At 41.6% G+C, this 12018-nt stretch overlaps 1 protein-coding gene across 1 annotated transcript in view; it reads right to left on the bottom strand.

Annotated features, from left to right (window-relative positions):
• Nucleotides 1-5659, bottom strand: part of LOC103771235 (rho GTPase-activating protein 7-like) — a gene marked incomplete at its 5' end in the record, with an annotated part of 14448 nt that extends 8789 nt beyond the window's left edge. The window contains 4 exons of the mRNA XM_008938528.1: nt 910-973; nt 2286-2367; nt 3831-3902; nt 5581-5659. Of these exons, the coding sequence (XP_008936776.1) occupies nt 910-973; nt 2286-2367; nt 3831-3902; nt 5581-5659 (297 nt within the window). The remainder of the gene's footprint in view (nt 1-909; nt 974-2285; nt 2368-3830; nt 3903-5580) is intronic.
• Between the last annotated feature and the right edge of the window lie 6359 nt (nt 5660-12018).

The raw sequence follows: 12018 nt of genomic DNA, 5'->3' as shown, positions 1-12018 counted from the left end.
ACTCTTTCATGCTTCTGTGACCAAAACTCATCCATTTTCAGGTAGAGAGGCATTTGGCTGTGGGACTGTGAGACTGTACATCAGTATCTGGCACAGTCTCTTGGAGACCTCAGCCTCTCCGGCCATGTGCCCAGGTGCTGCATTTCCTGCATTGTCCCCATACCATGTGTCTGGCCAGCAAACTGTTAGAGAGATGGAAATGACCTGTCTCTTCTCTGTGGACTTTCTCTTGCCCCTGACATTCTTCCCTGACAGCAGAGTGGGACTTTCAAAAACATAGATGTTTCCCCAAAAGATGACACCATTTTCTTGCTAGTCCTGCAGATAACTCATGATACCTAAGAGGCTTTATAATGCTGGTGCTAACCTGCCAAGATGTGGCTATGACTCTGTGTTAGAGGCAACACATTTTTTGCAGGCGAGAACAACGCCAGCACAACTAAAACCTGTCCAACATCTATTGGCTGGACTTTCAGTATTGACTGACATTATTAAGGTTGTCCATTTTAATTTCTTATCCTTTGTTTAGTCAACGTGAGTGAAATTTCACTTTCAGGCCTTATATAATATATGAAATTACTTAGGATAGCAATAAAAGATGTGCTGAGGTGGGACTTTTTGCTGCAGCTACTGGACAGTACTGTGTATCAAATTATTTGTAAAAACTGTTTGAAAACCCACTCCTAGCCTACCTTACAAAGTTACAAAATGAACATTGCACAATTTTAACCTTTATCACTGTGTTTTTTTCAGCAGAAAACACAAATGGAAGAGCTTTGCACAATGGAAGAGAATAGAAAAAGAAGTTCAGAAATTGCTAACCCTTCATACACCTTTTAAAAACAGGGTTTTGTTACAATAGCTAAATACATTTTTAATGAGAAAATTAACTGTATTTTAGAAACATACATATTTCCTCTGATGGCTTATTTCGACTTTCATCGCTGCACACTTGTTCAATGTGTTCAACCGCCTAGGGAGTAAGAAAAAAGAAGGTTTAAATTTAAACTGTTCTATTTCTTTAAAACAAACATGCACCAAACTAGTGGTGAACTTTCACCATAGAGTCTTCATTACTGGCATCAAAGACTGACATTCTGCTAGAGGTACTCCACCCATTTTTCCAAAACCAACACCAACAACCCCACAATGTCTACAGTTTCAGAATGTATTTTAAACTTTATTTTAACATTTTCAAAATTTTTAAAATTTTCAAATACAAAGACATTAACCTGTATCCTGTGAAGGCCTTTATTATCTACCGGTTTAATTAAAACTTGTGGAACCAATAAGGCCCCAAACGAGTCAGTCACTTAACTGTCAAGTATATATCATAAACAGGGATGCACACTGACAGCCTTCAAGGAACACTCAGGACAGAAGTCATGCCAAGAAACAAAATACATCCAAAGTTCTCTAATATCTGCTGTGCATTAGAGCTGTATATGCAAACAGCTCCTGTTGGTGCTCCTGTTACAAGAGCTGGACTTCAGGTGACCTAACATTACAGAAAAGGACCACACTGCTTTGCCAGAAGGGGAAGTTCTCAGTCCCTGAAGAGCTAAAAGTTCTTATTGTGTCCCTTGGATCAGCCAAGACGTGTGGCACAAATAGTCTGGAGTTCACCTCCTAAATAATTTCATAATAAGAAGGTTTAAAAACCTTCAATAAGTAACATGCCTCTGTACTATCCTGGCACTCCGACATGGGGAAAGTCCAAAGAGCAATGAGTTTGACTTTGCACTGATGATGCAATCTCACTCCTGTGCTGTGAACAGCTGTGGCAAAAAAACAGTTTTAAATCAGCGCCTTTGCTTCTCACTCAAAAACCTATTCAGGACAACAAACCAGAAAATATATCTCTTCTACAGATCGTTTTTGCTGTTTATCTCGTAGAACAGCTCCAGGGAAGCTCACTAGTGTGAGGAAATCCCTGCACTCCATAAGGTGCCATTCCAAAGAGCAAACTATTGGGCTACCATGTGCTTGCAGGGAACTGGTGGTTCTTTCTCAGCCTGCAGACATTTCACAGTACAGAGAAGACAGACCTGTTGCTCAGGATAACATCACTAAGACCTTGGCTGAAGAAGTGCAGACACATGCTTGCTTCACCATTAAATCCTTAACCAATTTCAGTTGCACTAAAGTATGTGCTTAAGAGATTTTCTTCAGCTTCAGCATTGGTGACTTTGTTAGTCCCTGACAAAAACTAAGGCATGAAAAGCTGAATGACAAATAACTATGGAGCTGGCAAGTATTAAAGATGATTCAGAATTAATAGTTACCTGAATAGTGATTCAATGGCATCTCCATCTAAAAATTCATGATCCTTCCTCACTGTTTTTACATCAATAGGAAACTGCATATCTGTGAACCAAGAAACTGAGTCTGAAATCTGAGTTATAATTGCAAAGACTTTGAATTTCACAACATATTTATCATAGTTGAAATAAACCTAAACTAATTTCTATATATTCACAGAAATGTTCTTCAAGTGAGTGAAGATCAGTTCCCTAGAGCAAGTGGAGAACAAGTGTAGGTATCTGCTTGGTGGCATTAGTCACAGGTAAACAAGTATTTGCTGCATTTCCAGGAGCTTGCAGTGACTAGGTGCTATAGCCAAGAAATACAAAATTAATTTTGCTTTGGTTAGGTTCTCTCTACCTTCTGTCTTCAAGTACAGTATGCAACCAGGAGTATTTTCCATGAGCTTTTGTTGATGGTAAGGTACCACACAGCACATGGCATACGCTCTGGGGCGTTGTGAGCCTGACAAATGATGCTGTGCTTGAAGCTAATTGATACCTCAGCTAAAGAGTTAATTGCTTCAGTTTCTGAGATCTAGCCTTGCAGATGAGGGAACCAGTGAGATCCATCAGTATTTTCTTGGTTTACTTTTTGAGCTTAATTTACCTCATCAAGTCAAGACACTGCATAAACAGCAAGGTAGTACAAAGATTTGCTATCCAGAAGTACATCAAGGTACACTTATGACAAACTGTAAGAGTGACAGCTTCTATAATAAAATCTGCTGTAGTTAGACAGGAAACATTTCCATGACACAACATGTTTTGTGCAGCTTTCGAATTTGGCTCTGTTGCTTGACTTCCAACTTTTAATTTTGCAAAGAACAGGGGAGGTGGGAATAAGAGAAGGCAGAAGTTACTATTTGTTCTTTTAACCGTAGTTCTTTGATAAAATCTCTCTTAAAAATAGATTAGCTTTTGTTACATTCAGTGTTTGTAACCATAAACATATTTTAAAGAAGAACAGCTTCATGTACAAACACAAGTGTTGTCTGAAAATTATACAAGCTCATAACAAATCCATATCTCCCCCACAAGTAATAAGCCCCCTTTGTAGCTTTAACAACATGAAGACATGGTGAAATCGCATTGTTTGACCAGCTGGGTGCTTCTGTTCTAAAAACTTAGGACTGCAAGATGATGTTTTTTCCAACACTGAAAGGCTGGAGAGCCTTAGATGAGTTTTCATTGCAATCAGTGAGTTGGAAAAAAACCCCCAACACTTCAAGGATAAAGAGCTTGAGAAAATTATAAGCAACTAAAAATCACAAAAGCAGAAATTTGACTGAGTTACAACTGAACAAAAACCAGTAAAGATTTGGTTCTACTGAGTCCATGCTGTCCTAATTAAGATGTTACTTCTGCAAGAGCAAAGACCAGGCTGCAATTTTTCTACAGGTTTTCATGAAGACATTATAGAATTCCGAAGTGCTTCCACCAAAAGTGTCAGATTCTGAAAGATTATTTATGCACAGTTGTACTTGAATTCAGTGTCAGCTGCTTGACAAGCCTTTGGGATCATACCTTCAAAGAGCTGGGCATACTGAGGAAAACCAGCAGCTCTCAGCCAGTCACAGGCTTCTCTGGCTTCAATTTCTGCAAAGAGAACACAAAATTGTTCACTTAGAGTACTCACAAGACTTAGTGCTTGCATAATATAAGGAAGCTAATTTTATCTGGTGGATCTGCAGAAGATCTTGTATATGAATGTTTCGATAGTATGTTACTAAAAAGAAAGCAATTCTTGTACTCAACCCAGATATGTACAGAGTTCCGAAGTAGTCACTCCAGCACAGCAGAGACAGCAAACATACGAGAGTTGGGATTCGAGCACACTCTTGAGATACCATACACTGGTGTACATCAGCTACCCCTGAGATTTGGACAGTGAAGCATCTGGTATATGTCAAAAGGAGTCACCAGAGAAGGGCATATGAGACACATGTCTATGCCCTCGCACAGCAAAGCCCATTCATGCATTCCAGTTCTGAGAGATGGTGATAAGACACAAACAGATCCTATAAATAAACTTAAATGCTATCACAACATTAACAACGCTGGACACAGCCTAAGCATTCCCAGAACAAGAGTTCTCAGGAGTACCTGTTGCTAGGGTCTGTCAATATTTATTTCCTTGCCAACTACCCACGCAGCTTGGCAGTCGCTTCAGCACAGCAGATGTCAAGCATTAACAGCTCATTTTGTGACAATTCATAAAGCCCTACGGCCAGTACTGTAAAATTCCCACAGGAGCAGCATATAACTTCACTGAATCACAGAACACTCACTCGGTGCCTCAAAACATAAACATCTTTAGCACAAGTACATGCCAGCAGGCTCCAAACTCTGCCAGGACTAGAAATAGTCTGTTGAAGAGGAGAGGATTCCCATACTACACTTGTATGTCTGTGTGCACTGCAGCACACAGTACAACAGGCACCAAACAAAAGGCAAAGGCTACTTTGAAAGAAATGTTTTACATGTACCTTAAAATCAAGCACATTCAGTAGAAAGAAATGTCTTTAAAATACCTTAGAATGTAGTATGCTAGGCTACAGGAGCACACCTGTTTCTTAAAAGTATTTTCTTTACAGGTACACTCAAAGATTAGAATTCTGAGGCACTTCACACACATACCTGTTCAAATTCACTGCTTGCTTTGCTATAACTTCTCTGTAAGTCATCAGTTCAACAGAGTGAAGAAACTCATCAAAAAAGCTACAGAATTTCCATGATTTTATTATTCTGCTTCTAAACTTAAAATTATTTCCATTATTGCTTGATTCATTTGAACAATGCCATCTACAACAAAGTCTTTTCTGCACAAAACTCCATGGCTTTTTCATCTGAGAATAAAGCAATACCACAGGACGATAAGGGTATTTCTACATAAAACAGATGTATGACTCCTTTTTTTTTTTTCATCAAGCTGCACAACAGAAGCTAATTTCTTCCACAATAGCCTATATATACTATGCCTACATTTATTCCTATACTCAGTGCCACAATGTATCACAATCTTTATCATAACAGAGGATTTACTGAATACCACAACAGGGGACTGATAAAATACAGCTGTTGTACTCACAGAGCAAAACAGGAAAGGAGAAAACTCTGCAGAGAAGAGCCAGGAGGGTGACCAGTCTAACACTAAAAGTCTGCACAAAGTGATTTTCCCTTAGAAAAACCCAGCAGACTCACTCAACCAGCTCAGCTGACCAGCGAGGGATTCCATCCCGCATCCGTCATATTCCGTATAAAGCTGAGGGATCACCAGGCTCAAGCCTCTTCTTCAACAGCCAGCGTCCAAGGAGGACTCTGGCTGTTCTGCCTTGGATCCCAGTCCTTGTGTTCTTGAATGCAGTTCCAGAATCCAGCTCCTGAATCCAGTTCCCATCTGCTGCTGAGGCCAGTCTGGGGCTTCCCCAGCGCCTGCTCCGTGGCACCCGTGGTGGGGGTGATGTATTGCCATTAGGGGAGTGGGTTTGATCTTGGGTTTGTATACATTTGCATCTATTCCATTTTATTATGTCCATTAAAGCTGCTTTAGTTTTCTTTTCTTACTTCTCTCCCTTATTCCCTTTCTCTTTCCCTCTGGGAGGAGAGAGGGGTTACCAGAGAGCATCTGTTACAGGTCCCGAGGCAGCCCTGACCTCAAACCTCGACAAGATGATTCAGCCCAGTCCCACTGAAAACAGCATTCGACACAATGGCTGTGCCACAGCCTGCCTGCCTCAACGACCCCAGCAGCCCCTGCCCTTCACGGCTGCTGTCCCACTCCCACTGCGCTGCCATTCTGTCCAGAGCATCAGCTTGGCTGACACTTCGTCTCCTTCACCCATTGGGCTTGAGACCTGAAAAACTGCATTTCCCATCTGAGCACTGCCCTGTTGGCAGGCTGGAGAGCAAACAGACTCATCAGGTACGTAGAAACCAGATGCTACAATGTGTATTAAACCCCTATCAGAATGAACATCAGTGTTAACAAGACTGCTTGCAAAAATGAAAAGATATCTGTGCTGAGATGTAGGCATTCTCTCTGAGAGGTGTTCCTGACAAGACGAAACACTTTCCTAACAAGGGAGAGGCAGCAACTGAACCCAGTGAGAAGCTGTATATGAAACAGGTCAGTCAGTCTTACTACAAGATGATCACAAATTTCAACTAAAGAAGAGTGTCAAACTGTACTTCACATTTATAAAAATACATGTGCTAAAGAAAATCCAAATATGCAAATTTCTATGTGAAAAGCATAAGTACAATGAACTTTATTCCCAGGATGCAGGAACGATTCACTTCTTTTTTGGCAAGACCAGATTTGTGATGCTTTAGCTTTTTGAGTTGGCTGCCACAATTTCCAAAGAGCACCAGAGGCAAGACAAGAGCAGTGGTGGGCACATGCAGGGACGTGCCCTTTAACCCCCTTGAGGAAGAGGAGGGAATAAAAATGGATTATTGCTTGGAATTTTGCCAGGATAACTTAGGTTCCATACAGAGAGTGATTATAAATGTCTGGAAAATGAAAAGGCCAGGATATTTGTCCTTTCATTTCTTCTTTACTACCATGTTGGTGTTTTGGAACTGCAGCCAGCTCTTCAGTTCTCACAACTGGGAACTGCGGTGTGTCCCAGTACCTTGTGGCAACCTTCATCGCATCTTTACCCAGCTCCTTGGCATGAGCTTCCCAAGCTGACTACCAGGACTCCCAAGCCTGACATTAGGATCTTGGATCCTCATCATTAGGCTCCCGTGTCAGTCACTGGGACCTAGACAAGTTTAAAGGTATTTTCTTTGCAGACCACATTAACTAGCTTGTCAATGGTTTAATTGCTTCTAGGTAAGTTAGAGAAGACATGGTTTGCTCCACAAGAATTTCAAAGGGCTCAAGGGAATTAAGTATCTAACTGCCATTGACTTTAGGAAAAATGAGAATGTAACTCACTAATGTCCAGCTCCACAGCTGAAGGTTCTTATCCAAGCAAAGGGGACAAGAGAGAGGGGATTGATCTTCCTGCAGTCTAGTCCCAGACAGGTTGCTTCCCTGTGCTCCCTCCCCTGCTGGCTGTAAGCCAGGAACGGGTACAACGTTTCTCTGACGCAGCAGCTCCTTATGGCTGGGTCTTTTTCAGCACCCTTGCACATGACAGAAATATTCAATGCAAAATTCCTAGGAGGAACTGTAACAGGCAGGGTAGCTGCTTGTTTCCAGTAGAGCCAACCTCAATAAGCCTATAGCACAGACACCACAACAAGCATATTGCCCGTGCTTTTTCATTGTGTGGCACTAAGTTTTCCTTAATTCTTCAAAATGCCAATAACACCACTGCATGGGCTATACATTCAACCTGCATGTGAGGAACTATTTCAGCTATCCGAGGCTGGCCAGTAAGTGCTGATCTTCAAAAGAAAGTTGGTTTATCAGGTGTGCTGCGGGTGTGCTGTGCTCAGCCTGCTTACAGCTGTCAAGTCCAGGTCAATGGGCATTCTTTTGCTTGGTCAATATACCCTCGTGATGCTTGCTGATGTTCAAAGATTTGCAGCAGAGTCAGAAAATTTACTTACCATGTCTTAAACGCACCCCAAGTACGAGCAGAAGCAGCAGCTGCTAGGAGAGCACAAGCTGCAGCACAGGCAGCCAGGACCTGCTGGGGAAGCAGCACTGCAGAAGAGGAGTGAAGGTCTCTGCAGCACCCACCTGGGCTCCCACCCACCACAGCGGGGAGGTGTCTCTGGGGGTTCCTGTGGCCCGTGGGGTGGGGCTCTGGGGCTGTCTCCTTGGGCACAGGTGGCCCAGCTGCAAGGGCTGTCCCCAGGGCTCCAGCAGCAGCTTTCCCCAAAGCCAGAAGGTCCCATCCAGCACCCACCTGCCCGGGGCAGGATGGGTGCCCTAGAGACGCCCACCTGGAGGGAGCACCTGGCTCTAGAGAGCAGCCACCTCATTCCAAGTACCTGTGTTCACGTGGAGTGAAGGGGTCACTGAAGGCAAACCAATGCTTCATGGCTAAGCTGCTGGCTTACCTCAGTGGTTTAACAAATTGTCAATGTCATATCGATGGATTACTCAAAGTTTTACACAATTGGCTACCATTCATTTTTTTTCCTTCTTAACAAATACCTAGAGCGATGCTGCCTCTACCCTGCACACAAAAAGTTGAGGCTGACATTTCATCCTGCAAAGGAGATTCTGTGCCTAGAGCAGACTTCTCCTTCCTGACATTAGATGGAATAGGAGCTGGGCTCCATGATTAAATCCAGGGCCTGGGCCCACCTACGGAGCGTGACCCAGCCACACGATCCAGTTGTTGTGCTACAGTTAGGTCCCTTGCCACAATAGTGTTTGTGGAACAGGCAGAACCTTTACTTTTCTTTTGCATATATAGACTTAGTCTAGACAAAAAATAGTTCGTGGTCTAAAAAATTTGTATGCAGCTGAGCAATGAATCTGTGTGCTAAAAATGTTAGCACGCCTCATGAGCTCTGCAACTAACTTGATCTCTCTGAATTTCCTGTAGTTCATTGCTGCTATGATTTTATTTTCTACTTTCAACGGCACCATTTTACTGACCTAAACTAATATAGCCACCGCCCCCCAAGCTCCAAATGTAGGTAGTCTGTTTTGTCACATCAGATTTATTTTTTAAAAAAATAAAAACTTTTGAGCTGATTTTTAAGGCAAGATGAGTAAGACAAAACTGCAGATTTCTAATAAAAAATACACGGTCAGCCTTTACAGCCTAATGAAACCTTGTGTGAGAGTACTCAACAAGGTAAAGTGTCATGTGGGCTGGTTAATTTTATATCTGCTGAACTGTTAGGCATCACAGTTTTATGAGGCAGACATAAGGGTGGGAAGCTGTGTTAACTTACAGAGATCAAAAGATAATACAGTTCTCTGAACCACTCCAGATAACCCAATCAGACACTGGATTTCTGTAGGACAACTTCTTGTAACATTTCGATTCTTACAGTTCGGAGCTTAAAACACAAGGAGAGAAAAAAAAAAAAGAAAGAAATTGAATGCAGTGGATAAGTATAAATTTTCCATTTAAACCAGGAATTCTTCTGGATGTGGATTTTTTTTTCCTAAATGAAGATTTAGGAAGTGAACTAACACCTTTTTTTGTTCATTTCATTTACCTCAATCTCATTAATGATCATTATACCTAAACGAAGTTGCAATTTATGGGTGTGTTTCATTATCATTAGATTTGTTTTCTCCCTAACAACCAAATGCAAAATTTGCACAGACTTACAACTTACTTTGTAGCGCAGTTGCTTCCTAGACTGGTGATTTGTATGGCAAAATAAAAAAGATGTTTGACTTTGGCACCGGGCTTCACAATAGAAAAGAAATTAGGGCAGTGTGATATACAGTGTTTAGCCGTGGTTAGCTAAGAAAATGCTTTTTGCCAGACCCACCCAAGCAATATAAAAAAGTACACACCCTGCACTGAATAAATTTTCAGCTATGTGCTTGGGTTAGGGAGACAGAATGTGCAATTTAAATGTGTGGATAACATCAGTAGGCTGCTTCCATACGATAGAAATGCTCCAACTAGAACATGCAGTTTCTTTCCCATTCATTTTCCTCTGGGCATTTGCCATGAGGTGACACTGCATAGCCCTAAAATGCTCTTTTTTCCCCTCTCTTTTAGCTGCTTATGTTACTTTAACAATAAACTTATGGTAAGCTTCCTAGTGTTGTGTTGGTAACTGATCAAGAGAAGGCCTACAGAAGATCTTACTGGGGGGACTACTTCAGTGTGACACAGCGTTAAGTGAGGTATTCCTGAAGGCTTTTCAGGAAGGGATCAGGTTCCCCTTTTGTGATCATTGCATCCATCCTGTAGGGCAACGAACCTGGGGGGCCTCTGCAGCAGCCGCTGACTAGAGGAGGTTCAGCCCACACACAGTAAGTTTACACTCTACAGAAGCTGGCACTTAGCACCTACACCTGAAGTAGGAATTACTGTTTTCAGAAGAATGTCTGGAATAATGATGTCTCGGTATCAGAAGGAATTTGGGTGTTTTTGCAGTGTGTCCAACCCTCCACTCCTAGCTGCCTGGCTGCAGATCTGTGGGGCTGCCGATGGAGGTTCCCATGCCAGAAGGAAAGACAACAAGAAAATCTATTCCCTGCTCACCTGGGCTTTACCACTCGCAGCTCTGCAGCTCACCAAGGACCACCCGATAACGCTACTAAAGCCCCAAAACTTTCACCATTGTTTTGGACTGAAGCATGGAAAATGGAATCTTTTCCCCAAATGGTCATTAGTGCTTGATTCCCTCTGTTCTGAAACCACTTGCCCTTGCTGAACACTCTCCAGAGCCTTTCTGAGGAGCTGACTTAACTTGGCCACAGCCCGACTGTAGGTCAGCACATGTAGGGGTGCAGTACACGGCATCTCCAAACCAGCCACATTCCACCTTGCTCAAATATGGTGAAAGACAATCCCAGAGTGGGTCATTTTAAACAACTGCAAAAAATACTGCATGAAGAAAATCAATCATTTTAATAAATGAGCCTGCTGCTTCTAAATCCCTCACTCATACTTAACCAAAACTGTACAAAAGCCCCAAGTTCCTGAAGTTATATTATCAGGCACTGTGCCAAGAAACGGAGTCACATCTCATTAGAGCCAAGCTTCTTGAATATTTTAATTCTGATGTCAGTGGAATACTTCCCATGCAAATACATTTACCAGCTATCGCCTCTCCTTTCTCCCCATTGCTCCCTTTTACTGCCTCCCACAACAAACACTTTTTAGGAATCAAAGCTGAATGGAAATTCATTTCTGACTTTCTTTTAGGAAGAACCCAAAGTAATTGTTTTCCATTTTCCTTGCTGATGATCATGAGCTAACATAGGAGATCAAGAGATCTGACTTCAGCTGTGACTATTCCAGTAGACATCAAGAAAGATATTTCTATGGAAACAAGTTGTTCAAAGAAAAGCTGCATGGTTAATTAAGGAGTTAGACCAATTGGGAGTAAAGATGCAGAACTAAACACAAGCAATACCTTAAGACAGACTTAAAAGAGATGAATATTAAAGGCAGTGAGGAAGAATTGTGAGTTACAAAGAAGAAAATTAATATGCTCAATAGAAAAGGATTTAAAATAGGAAATAATCAGATACAACTAGAGAAAAAAAATAACCCAAGAGGTTAACAAAACCAATAGCTTCCAGACAAGAAAAGCCATTGACTAAAAAGTATTTTCACAAGGACAAAGACTAAAATTTTATCATCTATGACCCAAAGCAGATTAGACAAATTTTTAGTATGGGTATTTCAGGGAGCAAGACATATCAGTCGCAACCTGGACTGCATGACTGTTTTTCTTCTATTGTGACAAGAGCAAGCTGAATAAAGTCTTTAACCTTCCTTAAAAAGAGGAAAAAAAACATTGTTAAAAATAGATTCTTGGATACTCTAAAGTGATGTTGAGGTAAAGACAAAACATTAACCCATCATATTATAGAAGCAACACCTAGCTATCATCATGCTGTCAGAAAGCATCTGTGGGAGAACAGAAGTATGAGAGAACAAGCAAATTCAGTGGCCTCCAGAAATTAACACCAGATTTTTCCCCTGGAAATCAAGATGAAATGGTGTGGCTTCAAGTCAGTCAAAAAGCTGTCACATTACAGCAAATATATCCTCATGCTTTGTCAAGGCTGTGGTCATTCAAAACCACTCAGACCTGATTT

The sequence above is a fragment of the Merops nubicus genome, unplaced genomic scaffold, assembly GCF_000691845.1.
Source record: "Merops nubicus isolate BGI_N331 unplaced genomic scaffold, ASM69184v1 scaffold23190, whole genome shotgun sequence".
In the NCBI taxonomy this organism is placed as follows: Eukaryota; Metazoa; Chordata; class Aves; order Coraciiformes; family Meropidae; genus Merops; species Merops nubicus.
The sequence above is the reverse complement of the archived record's forward strand: the minus strand, read 5'-3'. Positions and strand labels throughout refer to the sequence as shown.